The sequence below is a fragment of the Herpailurus yagouaroundi genome, unplaced genomic scaffold, assembly GCF_014898765.1.
Source record: "Herpailurus yagouaroundi ecotype Mexico unplaced genomic scaffold, PumYag 163, whole genome shotgun sequence".
Classification (NCBI taxonomy): Eukaryota; Metazoa; Chordata; class Mammalia; order Carnivora; family Felidae; genus Herpailurus; species Herpailurus yagouaroundi.
The window spans coordinates 45,559,321-45,575,114 of NW_024412404.1; the positions used below are offsets into that span (position 1 = coordinate 45,559,321).

Below are 15,794 nucleotides of genomic sequence, written 5' to 3' on the forward strand. Positions count from 1 at the left end.
ACACACACCCCTTCCACCCCACACCCAGCCAACCAACACGAGTGGTTCTCAAAGCTACCACACACGTAAGATTGGCTGCGTCTGCTGGCAACATGACAGGGCTGGGTATGGACCCCCCAGAGCAAAGGCCAGGGAAGTGCTGTTGCCAAAGGACAAGGGTACCATGAGACTAGGATTCAGTTCTGTTCTGCATTCTTGATGCGCTGACAGTGAGTTCTCTCCACTCACTGGTATGTTTCCTATTTCATCTCTCACTTTCTTTCTGTGATTTACTCCATGCTTCCATGTCTCTGTTACAATTCTTTGTCTCTCCATCTGCTTTTCTCTGTCTCTGGTCTGTCTCTTGCCTCACCTTCTCTTTATCCTCCTCTTTCTTGGTCCACCTCTGCTGTCTCTTTCTGTCTCTCTCTTATTCTTTCTCTCTCTCAGCTTCCATTGTCTGTCTCTCTTCGGTTTCTTTTTCTTTGTTCTGGAGATGTTCTTCCATTCAGCTCTCACAATCAGTAAGCATCCTTACAGCAATATCTAATATTCCACTTTTGAGAGTAGAGACTTAAGTGTAGTACATCAGTGTTTAAGCAGTTGTGGGCATATGGGATGCACACATTTATTATGTATGCGCTCATGTGTACATATATGATTTAGAGATGGAGACTAAGCTCAAGACAGAGACGAAGATTCAAAATAGAATGCATGTTCTTTTAATGGGAACTGAAACTACTACAATTTCTGGAAGGGGTTGTCAGTTTGGTGAAATGGCCTCAGATCTCTCTTTCTGGGATCAGCAAAGGGGAAGGTAAACAAAAGACCCGCAGGCCCCTGCTGCTGCTCACCCGGAAGAGAGACACAGAGTGATCTTTCTGCTTTGCAAAAACCCTGGGCACTCGCTCTCTCCCAACAATAGCGATTGGAAGCAAATCAGGCAACTTGAACGTGGGCTCTTTGTTTAGTTCATTTGCCTGGAATTCAGTTCTAATGAGGCCAAGTTCAAAATCTCCTTTGCTCACTCTTATGTTTTTCATTTTTCAAGTAACTTTTAAAAGTAACTCAAGCAATGTATATTTATTGAGAAACAACAGCATAACTATGGACAAACAAAAAGCATCACCTATAAAGCCAACATTCATTATAATCACAGGAAATGTTTTGAATCATACCTTTCCTCTTTTGTAATGGTATTTTATAGCATACAATAAAATTTTGAAATCATTGAGCCCTTCCATGTTCAGGTATATTTCTAGAGGCTTGAGATATATGAGGGAAATGCATAGACAAAAAACCCCACGGACTTCATATGTCTTATATTTGTACTATTTTTCAATCTACTTTTCCCTTTCTGGTATTTTGTGGGTGGTTTCCCAATTATATACATATACATATATATATATATGTATATGTATATACGTGTATATACACGTATATATATGTATATATATTTACATAAGCAATCTTTTTGTGGCTGAATATTCTACAACACTCGTAAACAAGATCATGGATTGTTTAAGTGAAAAGCCATTTTCCCCAAGGAACAAGCAAACAAAATAGTATAGTTACTAAGGGCTGCTGGCCCCAAAACATATGACTTTGTGTGCAGATTTCAAGCTGAAAATAATCAAAGTCCAAAAGACTTGGGAAAAATCTTTGACCTTCCCCCTAACTGCCAGAAAGAATCTGGATGGAGGACCTGTTTCAGGAAGGGTGTTATCACCATAGACATCTACACTGTAATACGAACTAAGTGTGAGAGACAGGGAGGAACCTAGCAAAGCATTTGTTAAAATTCCTCTCTGGGGGCGCCTGGGTGGCTCAGTCGGTTAAGCGTCCGACTTCAGCTCAGGTCACGATCTCGTGGTTTGTGAGTTCGAGCCCCGCGTCGGGCTCTGGGCTGATGGCTCAGAGCCTGGAGCCTGCTTCCGATTCTGTGTCTCCCTCTCTCTCTCTGCCCCTCCCCCGTTCATGCTCTGTCTCTCTCTGTCCCAAAAATAAATAAATGTTAAAAAAAAAATTAAAAAAAAAAAAAAATAAAATAAAATTCCTCTCTGTATCCTATTGTTTCTACGTGGTTCGGAAAATATTTCCTTTACTAAACATTTGATCTTCTTTATCTTCCTGTAAATTGTCCTCCCCCACCCCCTTTCAAGTCTCAGACCCATACCCCTTTCTCTTTAGTTCAGAATGATGTATATATACCATTCTGCTTTACTGTCTTTGGAATTTCATATTTATGTGGATTCCCTACATGTAAGAATAAAATATGATTTTCTCCTGTCATTCTGTCTCCTGTCAATTTAATTCTTAGACAAGAACTCTGAAGGGTAGAGGAAAATTTTTCTATCCCAACAACAGCAAATATTTAGTAAGCAATTTGCAATATTGTGATTTATAATAAATGTATATTTGATCTTCATTTCATCATTGGCACCAAATTCCAAAGACTCTTAGAATTTCCTATATGATGAGAGAGATAAAGGTGTCCTTTTTTATGTTAATGAGATTACTGTGGGACCAACACCTAAGGATGGGAGCTGGTTGCCAGGGAAACCATCCACCTGATTGGAAGGTTCCAAACTTTTAGTCCCAGTCCCTAACCTCTGAGGAAGGGAGAGGGGCTAGAGGCTGAACTGCTGGCCAATGATTTAATCAATTGTGCCTATGGAATAAAGCCTCCATAAAACCCAATAGGATAGGGTTCCAAGAGATTCTAGGTTGGTAAACATGTTGAGATTCAGGGAGAGCAGCATGCTCAGAAAGAACACGGAAGCTCTGCCTTTTCCCCAAATCTTGCTCAACGTATCTCTTCCATATGGCTATTCCTGAGTTATATCCTTTTGTAATAAACTGGAAATTTAGTAAGTAAAATGTTTCTCTTGAGTTCTATAAGCTTTTCTAGCAAATTAATCAAACCCAAGGAGAGATTCATTGGAACTTCTAATTTACAGCTAGTTGGTCAAAAGCACAGGCGACACCCTGGGCTGTGAATGGCATCTGAAGTTGGGAGGGGGTGGCAGTCCTGTTGGACTGAGCTCTTCACTGGTGGACTCTGAGGTGCTGCTTCTGGGTACATAGTGCCAAAGCTGAGTTGAATTGTAGGACACCCACCTGTTGTCAGAGTTTTGCTTGTTGGTGTGGAAGCCCCCACACCAACCAACACACACACACACACACACACACACACACACACACACACACACTGGAAATCACGTCCAGACACTTATTACAACTATTATGTGCAAATAGCTGGAGACATTGAGAAGGATGACAAAAGCATAAGACAGGGTCTTGGACTCATTACAAGAAAATGTAGCTGAAATAGAAAAACATAACTGCAGAAACAAGAGTATTATAATGAGCAACATATTAAAAACACCATTTAGTAGGTCATACTTGAGCATTAGTAATACTAGTACTAATACTAACAAAATAGTGATAACACCAATAATGATGATAATAGCTAGCCTTCAATGATTGGTTGCTATCTGCCAGATGCCACTTTCAGCACTTTTGTATCTAGTGTCTCCTTTAACCAGTAAGAAATCATATTAAAAATATAGCGTTATCGTTACCATTTTACAGCTAAGGAAATGAAGGCACAGAATTATAAAGTTCACGGATCTAGAACACAGCGGAGTGGGAACTCAAACCCATAACTAAACATTGTGTTCTAATTAAAATAATGTACTCTTTCAGCCACTGAAGACATGGTTTGCCCGTGGTCATCTGGACATCCAGGAAAGATAACTGCCTAGGATATATTCAGCGATAAAAAACATCACCATCTGGCAAAAAAGCATCACCTTCTTCCTGGGGAATCTGCACTGTCCCACGTAACTATCTCTCATTCTCCTAAGGTACCCTGTACCAGGTCTTTCCCACAGGGGTCACAGTTTCCGTGGAGAAGCTGATAAAAAAGCTGTGGGCTCCAGCTCACCACAGGGAAAAGTGAAGCATATTGACACAAGGTTGTACAGACAACGGAAGGGGTTCATAGACCCCAAAACTCACACATGAATTTTAGGAAAATGATTTTCAAGCTTTATAGACTTCCTAAGAGAGCCTGTAAAACATAAAGATTCCTAGTCCCCATCAACAGATGTAAAAGCAGGTCCCATGAGGGCAAGCTCTTTAAGAAATGCTGCCCGAGGTGCCCACAGCTGCCCAGTTTAGAATTCCCCCCATCAACTCGGCAAAACCTACGTCAGGGTAAACACGGATACAGATAGATTTCTAAGCAGGTGACAACCATGCCTAAAATAGCCCTTTCTCCCCAATGATTCTTATCAAGAGTGTATTTTGGAAAGTGCTAAGACAAGGGGAAGGCCTATTGCTTTTAACTCCCCTCCCCTCCCCCAAAGACCCTGAAGCAGAAGGATCTATGGTCCACAATTTGGTGTCTCAATAGCCTCTGCTACTCTGGTTAGGGAAAGATGACTAAAGGCATCAATCCATTGGCTTCAGGGCACAACATGATTAGTTGGTAGCTTCTGATAGCATGATTTTTATTAGCAGTTTCTTTAAAAAGTGTACACGTTGTCCATACTTTCACTCAAGGTTCATTAGCCAGCAGGGAGAAGCCAAACAGCACATCCCACACATCCTCCCAGAATAACAAGAAGACATGTTTTAATAACCCCAGGAGAGCCACTCAAGGGGACGGATGGCCCTTGAGGCTTTGATTGAGCTCTGTCATGAAGCAGCTTATTACTAAGTAAAATATATCAGGTTGGTGCCCTGATCAGGATGATATGATAGGGAAAAACCCTGAGGTGGGGTCCTCATGCCAAAAGCTCCCCTACCATCCCTCTGCACTGACTTGTGAAGTTCTTGCTAAAGAAACTCAGAACTAAACCCTTACAGAGAGTCAACGTGATCAAATGGAAAATGCTTTAGAGCCAGAAAGGACAAAATTCCAATTCCAGCTGTGCCACCTTCTAACTGGGTGACCTCGCCCAAGCAAGTTCTTTAGGCCCTGACTTCCACAACTCTAGAATGAGGACAATAATACCTCATTTGTATTACGGTCGTGGGAAGATGAAGTTAAACAGTGTGATGCTCTAGAAAGTTCTTTCAGGGAAGCTTCTCACAAATTTGGTGGTTATTTATATGATTGCCAAGAGGGGTTTCTGTTATAATCAATACATCTTATCTGGCCATAGAGAGCTATCCCCAGTGTTCAGTGAACTCCCCCTCGCTCCATTCCCCCACCCATGCCCCAAAACTCAGAATAAGCAGTGAAGGCAATAGCTGAGAACTCTGTTATAATCTTTGAGCCAATAAACCCCATCAGTATCAACAGGCACCCTTCAATTTGACTACCGCTGCTCCCAAATGTTGACACGTTAGGTTCCCTTGACTGAGATCACACTTACTATTATTTTAAACTACATTTAATCTGTATCAGCCAATTAAAGAGAGGAAGAAGTGGGTATGCCCCTCTTCTCCCTCAAGCTCCTTCTGCAACTAGCCCAGTTGTAAGTAATCTTACCTCTCAAGTCCATTGGCCGTGGAATATGGAGAATGGGTTTTTGCCAGAGACCTTGCTTGCAGAAAGCCCCATCATCTGTCTTTAAGGTCCCCTTTTAAAGGTTTAAACAATGCCATGAGCCTTCTGATGAGGCCACCTGCTCTGAAGCCCAGGACAAATCACTTGAATAGCTGAGCACAGAACTCAGGATCTCCACGGCCAATACCCACACTTCTTCCCACAGTGGAAAACATTATGGACACAGGTGCATAGGCCTCAGATAAACCAAGGGGCTAGGATGTAGCTGTGTTCTAACTCTTGCCTGTGGAAAGCCAGCAGGGGGCCAAGCCAAGAATCAGTCACATGGTGTGGCAAAACACTGTTGACTCTCTTCTTCCACTAACTGACCTGCTTAATAGCAGTGCCTTCATTTCCCTACCTGAGAAATGTAGATGATATTTGTCTTTCTTATCTCATAGGCCCATGGGGAGAAAACCAACTGAGGTAAGGAAAGAAATGTTCCAATCTTTGAAAGCTGAGGCATTTTGCAAAGGAAATGGCTATAAGGGATCTAAAGTGCTGTAACAACATTCAGGAGGGCTATAGAAACAGACACAGTATCTCTTATACACAGGGAGAATTTCATGTAGGATTTCCTACAGAACATTCGTGTCCTTTTTCTCTCTACTTACAGTTTAGAAGAGGCTCTGTTCTTTCCTTATGAACTTTGCACAGTAAGGTTCCACTTTGTTTCTTGCCAACCATCTGACTACTCGATCCACCCCACGGAAAACAGTGTGCATGCCCCTCCAGAGTAACCACTCCACCTCCCATGTGCCACACTTATTCCTTGCCATCCCTGTTAGCCACTGCACTGACGCCATTTGGCTTGTTTCCTCCCTAGGACACACAGATGCATTCTCCACCCTTTCTAGCCAGAGATATAGAAAGGTAATTGAGATATCCACAAAGACAGAACAAATATTTTACGTATGTTGAGGGACTTAACATAAGCTGGCAAGGAGCCAAATTAATTTACCCTCTGGGCAGCCTGGCCAGTGATATTTCTGACCAAGGACTTAAACAAAACAAAGGCCTTTACGGCAAACTGTGTGTGGAAAATGTCTATGTAAAAATGAAACAGTGATGACTCCAGCTGAGATCTAAGGTGCCAACAAAGGCAATCGTATCTTTCGTGTATCTTTCACGAAGGTAAAGAGTGCATCTTTCAGTGACCACACAGGTTTTATTTTCTTTTGGGGGGGCTTGGAATATACCCAAAGACACTAGAAGATCAATTTGCATATCTTGGCTTAAATCATATTTTTAAAATGATTTCTAAGATTACCACGTCAGTTAAACATAGTTTACATTTAAAGTAGGCTAATTTATTGGAACACACAGGAATATTTACATCTCTACTCTTGACCTTTACTCTTGCTATCCATTCAGTTCAAAATATCCTTGTAATAACCTCCATCTCTTAATAAAAATTTTCTCTACAATTCAAGGTTCACTTGAAGCACCTGCTCCACCAGGAGGTTTGAAGGCCACCCTAGTCAGTAGATGTCTGATTCTCTTCTGAACTCCGATAGCACCCTCTGCCCTCAGTGGGTTCTCAGATTCTGTTACCTCTTCAGAGAACTCTTTAAGTACAAGACGGAAAGCTCCTTGAGGGCAGGGAATAATTACTCCCACCTTTGGGTGTCGCTGCACATATATCTGTATTAGAAGTGTCTAACAAATATTAGGACTCGATATATATTTGTAGAATTAAAAGTCAATACGACAGTTTGTGCAAGCTTCTCAGCACAACGCTGCCCCATGGCAATCTCTCCTTGGAGGTGAGCAATTTTTATTCTCTTAGATAAATCATTAAAGAATTATTAAATAAACAATTCCATCAGGTTTTGTGCCTTAGTCTAGGAGTTTCTGGGGTCCCTCCATAAAAAGATGTGGATAGAGTTCCCAGAGTCAACATTTATGTCATTTTCCTCTAGAAAACCCCATTGAATATATTAGGGGAAACTAAATTCCCAATCTCATATGAACCAATTTTGTTGTCCAAAGATACAAAGTTCCTTAATGAGAAGATGTGACACAAAAAAAAAAACATAATAAATTAGATTTTGCTGCAAGTCAACATTGAAATGAATGCCTGCTTATATCTCAAATGTTTTGATTTCCTATGAATGGATACACATATTAACCATAGAAAAAGGAGGAATCATGTGGAACAAAAGGCTTGCTGCTTACAGGTCAAGGGTACAGGTCATTTTGTCACTCATGTGTCCCCAACTCTCCTAGTACACTTAAATGTAGTAGGTGCACAATACGTGCAGGCTGAACAAACTATTAAGCTACTTCTAACCTGTAAGAGATTTCCATGGCATTCTAGTCTATCTGCATCATTTTACAGAGGATGAGGCCACATAGGACACATTATGACTACATATCTAGTTTGTGTACACAGTCGGGACTATAACTCAGCATTCTTATCCACCACTGGAGAATTATTTATTAAACTAAAATAACAAGTAGCATTTGTTGAGCACTTACTATGTATCAGCAACTTCATATACATGATATCAACTGTTCAGGAAAAAAGCCTGCAAAAGCTGTACTATCCCCGTATTTTAGTTGAGGAAAGTGAAGCTCAAAGAATTTAAGTGTCTTGTTCAAGGCAAAGTGTGGTAAGCAGGAGACCTAACACTCAAACTACAATCTCTCTGCTTCCAAACCCCCTGTCTCCCGTGTCACACCACATTAACGTTCACTAACAGCACAAAGCACCCATCAGAGAAGGAATTATGTGGGCTTGTTAGAGAGAGCTAAAACCCTTTATCATTTTACTTTAAAAAACAAGCCAAAAAATGTCTAAATGTACAATCAAATCAAGTGTTTACGTGCAACCTCTCTATAAATCAGATTTAGAAGTAACTTCGAAAAGGAATCTGTTCCTGAAGAACACTAGATCTGAGAGCTGAATGATGGCAGGTTACCTCGTGCTCAATGAATCACCAGGTGCAGATTCCATGTCTCACTAAAGACGAAGAGGTAGGCGGATAAGAGAACGAGCAAATCACTACTTAAGGTAAAGAGTGCAATGTGACAGGCACCTGTTAAAGTCCTTGCTTTTCTACAGCTGGAGTTTACAGCTAGGACTGTGCCTTCCTCCACCATCATCTGAAATCCACCCCAAGATAGGATGATTTAAAATTCTGACCCCTTGGGGCGCCTGGGTGGCGCAGTTGTTTGGGCGTCCGACTTCAGCCAGGTCACAATCTCACGGTCCGGGAGTTCGAGCCCTGCGTCGGGCTCTGGGCTGATGGCTCAGAGCCTGGAGCCTGTTTCCGATTCTGTTGTCTCCCTCTCTCTCTGCCCCTCCCCCGTTCATGCTCTGTCTCTCTCTGTCGCAAAAATAAATAAATGTTGAAAAAAAAATTAAAAAAAAAATTCTGACTCCAAAAGGCCTGAGTTTTTCTGTTCTACCTTAAAGTCTTTAAGACCAGCCATTCTGTGAGGTTGGGAAATCAGCTTACTCAGGGTTCCAGCCCCTATTTGACACTGACCTTCTGTAACATCTTAGCAATTCATTCAGCTTTCTAGAGCCTCGGTTTTTCTTCTCTATGTAACGAGAATAAGAATATCTCCTCATAGCAGGTCTGTGAAAATTAAGTGAGGTGATGGAAGAGAAGACATCTACCCAAAACCTGACCCAAGTTGGGATTCGGTGTATTCACTAAGGTTCCGTGGTAAATGTCAAGTCCTGGAACAGCTAAAGGCCTCAAGGAGGTACATGGAAATCAACCAGACCATCATGATCTATGACAAATGCAGCATTAAAGTATCAGAATGGCAAAACGTAAGTGAAAGCCTCTGTTAACAAACCTTCTAATACTATTTCCAGTGAGAAAAGGACAAGGCACTAGGCTGAAATATCCAAGTTGACTCCAGCATTAAAATATGAAAAATAGATATTAACACTTGCCATTCACATAGTACCTAACAAGGATTTTTATAAGGATTAATAAGTGTAGCACTTTGAAATTTCTTGGAAATAAGGAATAAATACACGCTTCATCACACATACATATACAGACAAATATATATTTTAACAAACTAAGGATTACTGTATAAATTTAGATCAGGGCACAGCATGCCTAGGATGAGTAGGGTAGGAACAATATGTTCTTGCTTAAGACACCAAGCTCATGACAAATGATTCATCCCCAGCACCTTTCATGCCAAAAGATCCCCCCAGGTGTTCCACCAACTCCAGCAACACTTTCCATCAAGCTAGACGGCAGTGGAGAGGAATCACATCACTCCCACGGATGAGGCAAAACAGTCATGTCTTTACACAACTGCACAAGTCCAACAGCGAGGGGGCAGGAAGAAGGGAAGGAGGCGAGAGAAACATCCAGAATTCCTCACAAGTTTGACAGGCAGCCTATAATTACCACACATTTACACCTTCAAGGCAGGGGTTATTGTGATCAGAAACCCTACTTAGCAAAGGCTTTTAACTATAGGTCAGACAGATTCAGAGGATGTGTATTGCCTGTGGCCCTGAGCGGGTTGGGGGTGGGCTTAAGGGGGGGGGGGGCTGACACCTAACTGTGAAGAAAATGGGAGCTGCCCAATGTCACCCTCCAGTTTAAATTAGTGTATTTGTCTCCTCTGGGGAGAAATGAAGGGCTGTGAGTTGAGAGTTCCAAACAGGTGTAGTCCTCGACAGTCACAACCCGCTCATGTGTAACCTGGCACGTAATGAGCTGGCATTGCCCCCATTTTAGGGTTGAGGAAATTCACACTCACCATGCAATCAACTTGCCAAGAGCAAACCACAAATAAACCAGCATTAGAACCCAAGTCTCCACACTGCTTTTTACATGACAAAGTCACCCAGAAAAGTTTTTTTTTTATGCCTTCCTTCATTTATTTATTGTTTGTTTGTTTGTTTGTTTTTTAAACTTTGTCTCTCCTATGACTCTGGGCCAGCTTTGTTTTGTGGGACCTGGATAAAGACGATTGCTCTCCCTCTCTCTCTCTATACACACACACACACACACACACACACACACTAAAAAACCTGTAATTTGTGTGTAAAAAGGCAGGGATGGGGAGCAGAGGGGTTCCTTGCAGAATTAAAAACTTCAAAGGGTAGAAATCTCATTAGCAACAGGGTTTGAGGGCTCAAGTCTTTAATGTGCACCACCTTGATTTCCTACATTATCTCAGATTTCCCTGCATGTTGGCTGTCCAAGCCCTGACCCTCATAAGCCCTACTGTGCTTATAAGCATCATTAAAAAAAAAAAAAAAAGAAAAGAAAAAAGAAAAAGGCTGGCAGTGCTTGGCGCCATTTCTTAAATGGAGTTTAAAATTTGCCAAAGATGTACTCTCCTTTTCCAGCTCTTTCCAAGATCTTTCAAGAGATGAACTAAAGTAGAGGTCTAATGGGTGAGTGATATTTTACAGCTTGAATTACATTAAAAGCCAGAAATATTTTGAGTCCAATGTCCTCCACTTCTTGATTCAACAAGATGTAATATGTTTGATGTGTTTAAAATCTCCCCTTAAAGCCAGAAGCTTTGAGTTAATCATTTAAAGCAGTGTGAAAGTTATTCAATCAGTTTAAGAAGATTCAAGTTCAAATTGGGGGATGAATTTTAGTGGTTATGATATGAAAGATATGATAGTTAAGGTAAGAAATGAGGGCAAGGGTCTCCAGAACTTTAACAGAAAGAATTTCAGCTTCAATTATTTGATTAAACCTTTCCTGAGAACTATAGAAAACCATGGCCTCAGTCGTGAGAGCTGAATTGTAGGGAAAACCTTGCTGGTGCTCCCAGGACAGAGACACAAATACAAAATATTGTTTGTCAGGATTTGCCTTAATACAGTTTATATCTATATACTCAAGGAACCCATAATGACAGACTATTGTTTTCAAATGTTCACAACTTTCATTAAAAAGCTGACAATGAGCACAACTCACTGAAGTGGGAAGTTTTCTGGGAAGATTTCTGGCAATGACATCACAACTGAAAACATTTTGAAAGGTACCAGGCTGCACAGAGTGTGCATATTACAAACGCTACAATCTCAATAACCTGATGGAAGCTGAAACTTTGATTTTTTTTCTCGTTTTACTCATCCTTGGTTTTTGTGTTCTTTTCTGCTTCATGGCAGCCTAGAGAACTTTCCACACTTTTAAATTATCTTCAGTTCTTCCCATCAAAGCTAGTTCTTTACTATTTCAGCTCATTGAAGTTTCCCAGGTGCAGTTTAAGTTGGAATAGCTACCCCAGATTCAGAACATGCAGGCTTTTCCAAAAATCGAAAACCTTCCCTGACGTGGCCAAAGGTCCTGGACTGCACCCACTCTCCCTGGTGTCACTCTTCTGGAATCCAGCAATCCCCCTGGTCCCTTCCTAAAGAGAGGGCTGAGTCTTTATTTGTGAGCTTCTCTAGAGGAGGTCAGGCAATGGGGAAGAACAGGGGGTTGTTGTCACTGGGATATATCTGATCTTCCTGGGACTGATCATGCGGGGAGAACAACCACTCATTCACAGGCTGGAAAGCCCCAGCTCTCAAAACACACTGGCTGGTGCTGTTAGAAGATGCTAGAGAGTTCCTGTCCTGAAACTTGCATCCACTTGGTCCCCAGAAACAGAGAATACATTAAGGGCACCTTAGTTTCCACTACGTATCTCTTCCCTTGTGAGGAAGGGGGGTTAGGAGCTTTGCAGAAAAATAAAAAGCTTACGAATAAAGTCTTCTTGATCTGACTTGTGCTCACCCTGAGTCTAGCAAGTAAAGGGAAAGTAACTTAAAAGAATGTCATCCTGCCTGGAAATTTAACCCATTCACCTCCGCATTAACCCCCTCTCTTTGCCTGGGTCTTCAGCTCTGTCACACCCGTAAGACCAGGAAACAGGTATCTGCCTGCCCTGATTGAAGCTTTGGGGGCGGGGGGAGGGGGTTTGAGAGGACTCTGATGGTGTCGTGGGTCTCCTGGGGTGACATTAACTCCTAGGGGAGGTGGGCAGGGAAGACTTTAGTTTGCAGCATCCCTCAAGTGCAGAAACCCCGTTTCTCCAAATTCTCCATTAGATCACACAGCCTGCTTTTAACCCTTTCCCCCTGTCACCCCTTGCCCTCAGGCCCCGTCTACTCACGCTGCTGTTGTGGCCGGACCAGTGGACCATGGCTTGGTTGTGTGCTGAGTCGCCCGTCAGCGCGAACGTGGTGCTGGTCAGCCTCAGCTCCTCCATCCGGAAGCGAGTGGCTTTGTCCGGGTCCCGCTCCAGAGTCCCAGGCCCCGGCTGCCCTCCGTCCCTTAGCATTCCCCGGGGGCTCCGGCTCGCGCCCTCTCCGCGGTCTGCCTTCCCCGGTTCCGCTTCACTCCGTCTCCGCCGGCCAGCGCGTGGGGCCATCGCCACGGACGCCGCGGTGCCCGGGGCCCGCTCCAGGGACAGCGCTCGGTCTCCGGGGGCCACCGCGAACAGCGGGCGCCCAAGGAGGGGTAGGGGTGTGGCAGCAGCTCTGCCTCGCGGTCCCCGGCCAACGAAGCCCCCCGGGGTGGCAGCCCAGCGTGGGGCCGAGCCGGGGGGCAGCTGGGGGCAGCAGGAGCCGCCGCTGCAGGCGCCCGGGACGCAGAGGACCAAGAGCCCCGCGCCGGCGAGGAGCGCGCTCAGCCCGGCTGGGGAGCCGCCGCCGGCGCCAACTTTTCCCATCGCGGGAGCGGAGAGCAGCGGAGAGGGGGCCGGAGCGGAGGCGGCGGCGCGGGGCTCTCCGCCGGCGGGCCGTGGAGGGGCGGGCGCTCAGGACCCCAACTCCATCCAAGTTGGGCCGCGGAGGGGGCGGGCGGAGGCGGCGCCGGGCAGGTGGCGGCCGCTTGCCCAGGCTGGGCTGGTGCCGAGCGCGGCTTCGGACCGAGCGAGCCGCCGCCACGCGGGGGTGGAGCTCGACTGAAGTCACGGGCGGAGCGGGCGCTGGCGCGCTGGCGGGCGACGCGGGGGGGGGGGAGGGAGGAGGGCGCTGCCGGGGCTCCGGGCGCAGCGTCCCGCTGCCGAGCTGCGCCGCGCGGGTGGCTGCGGGGACTGGATGCGTCGCCGACCCTCCCCTCGGGCTCGCGGGCGCTGCCGCCGCCGCTCACTCGGCGCCCCCGCGGCCGCGGTCTCGGGTCTCCGCGCTGAGCCCGCACGCCCCTCCCGTGGGGGCGGCCAGCCGGAGCTCGCGGAGCGCTCGCTGTGTTGGGGACTTCCTATTCCTGTTTTATTGTTTCTGTCAGTCTCGGCTGCTTTTTCCTCCCCCCGCCCCCCCACCGCCGGGCTCCTCCAGTTTAGATGTTAAGGTTGGGTGGGCTTCTGGTCCTTGCCTCCTTAGTCTCCGTGAGTTGGCGTCTTGACCTCAGCTTGAGCAGAGCCTGCGTGTCCCAGCCTGGGGGAGATCCCGGGAAGGCAACAGCAGAGAATGATGTAATTAAATGATCCTGTGGTGTGGTGTGGTGTGGTGTGGTGTGGTGTGGCGTGTGTGTGTGTGTGTGTGTGTGTGCGCGCGCGCGTGGTTAGGGGGATTTTTCCATCAATTATTACGCTTAAATAGCTTTCCGGACCCCCTATAGCGCTCACTGTATTTGAAGCCAATCTTCCTGCATTTTGTGGGCGTATATCTTGGCTTCCCTAAGAGACCACAAACTCACTGAGGACAGGAATTGTGAGCAACTTGGAAGAAGTGACCAGTTTATTCTTTTTGCCATTTTTGTCCTCGGTGCTCGCCCCACTGTCCTACGCGGTAGGAAATCTGTCCGTCATTAATGCAATAAATACCTGTTGTGAAACTATTCTGTGTCTGTATGCAGATACAGGAAAAGAGGCATGGTATTATATTTATCCTGTGTCGTTGGTGCCCAGCCCAGAGCTACTAGCACATGCCTGGAGATCCTTACTAGCAGACTTCCAGGCTTTGCCGGATGTTCTGCCACTAGTTTGCTGTGGGGCCTCAGACAAAGTGGCAATCTCTCAGCTTCCTACACTTTAAAATTAAGCGGTTGCATTAGATGACCTTTAAAATCCTTTCCACTCCTAAAATTCTATAATTGTATGATTATAATGTCTGCCCAGCCCAGCTCCCCTGCTACTGTTCAAAAGTTCAGATGAAGATTTATAGCAGGTGGATGGGCTTTGAAAATTACAAAGAATTTCTCAAAATCCAAGCCTTTTTCAAATGGAAAGTTTGCTTCTAAGGGTTGAAATACCTTCAGATTTCTTTGTAGTCTTCATGTGCCTAATAACACTTTTCTTATCGTGTGGTAGCTATTAAAGTCTTCAATGCATATTTACTGATTAAATAAATGAATGCCAGGAAAAATAATACAATTTTCAGTTTCTAATTACATTTTTTGTTCATTTTCACACTTGCAAAAGAAACCTCACTGAAAAATCTGAATTGTGACGTTGTGATGGGACCAAGTTAAAAGTAACAGTAATTATTCTTCAATTAATGATATCCTTTTTGATACTGTCCAAGAGGAATTTCTCTTAATCCAACCCAGAGCAGTATTACCCAAAAAAATAACTGAAATCATAGTTCTTATCACCAATCTGAGAAATATGCAAATGAAGGGGAGTCAGACTTCTTAGCCATTAAATGTGAGGACTTGAAATCAAAGAATGTGACCTGTTTGTAAGGGAGACACAGACTACTCTTGCAAAAGCACCTTAACTCCCCAAGCCTGGATCCTCCTACAAAAGGAACACTGCCTGTCAGGCTTCTAGATGCAGAGGAGAGCCAGAGGTCCTCCCTCTTCCCAAAATGCAATGTTTGTTAAAACCCAGGGCAGCTGTTTTCGTCTCCTGAGAAAGGTTTTCAGAGCTTTGCAGGATTGTTTACTTAATGCCTTCTTTCTATGCCCTGCTAACCTCCTTTCCAATATGGATGAGTGTGGGAGAATTCCTCCAAGAGAGGAAAACCAGATTAGAAAGTCAGAACCCAAATAAATTCCCATCTAAATATAGGACTGGAAAAAAGAAATTAGTGAATGAGAATTTTCTGGTAGTCTATTATTGCCCTACCAAAATTTAGATTGTTTTGGTTTCAAAATACAGTTATTCCTGAAGAACTGGTAGAAAGAGCTGATTTTTCCTTCCCAAAAATTTCAACTCCCATCTTTTCAAACAGACTGTTTACAATAATTCCTTTAAAATGAAATCATTTGCAATCCATTTGCTGAGAATTCATAGAGGGCAGGCTCTTTTTAAATGCCTGACTCTAATTATTCATTTGAGAAAAAGGTGACACAGATATGGGTGAAATTGGGTCCAA

The 15,794-nt window shown here is 44.2% G+C and overlaps 1 protein-coding gene across 8 annotated transcripts in view; it reads right to left on the reverse strand.

Moving 5' to 3' along the window:
* The window catches only part of SORCS1 (sortilin related VPS10 domain containing receptor 1), a 495,821-nt gene extending 482,398 nt beyond the window's left edge, over positions 1-13,423 (reverse strand). For 5 of the 8 annotated variants that reach the window (XM_040486379.1, XM_040486377.1, XM_040486376.1 and 2 more), the window contains exon 1: positions 12,647-13,422. In XM_040486379.1, coding sequence (XP_040342313.1) covers positions 12,647-13,204 — 558 coding nt within the window. In that variant the 5' untranslated portion in view covers positions 13,205-13,422. Of the gene's footprint in view, positions 1-12,646 lie in introns of all 8 variants that reach the window. The other 3 variants (XM_040486380.1, XM_040486372.1, XM_040486374.1) reach the window with 1 other exon arrangement.
* Between the last annotated feature and the right edge of the window lie 2,371 nt (positions 13,424-15,794).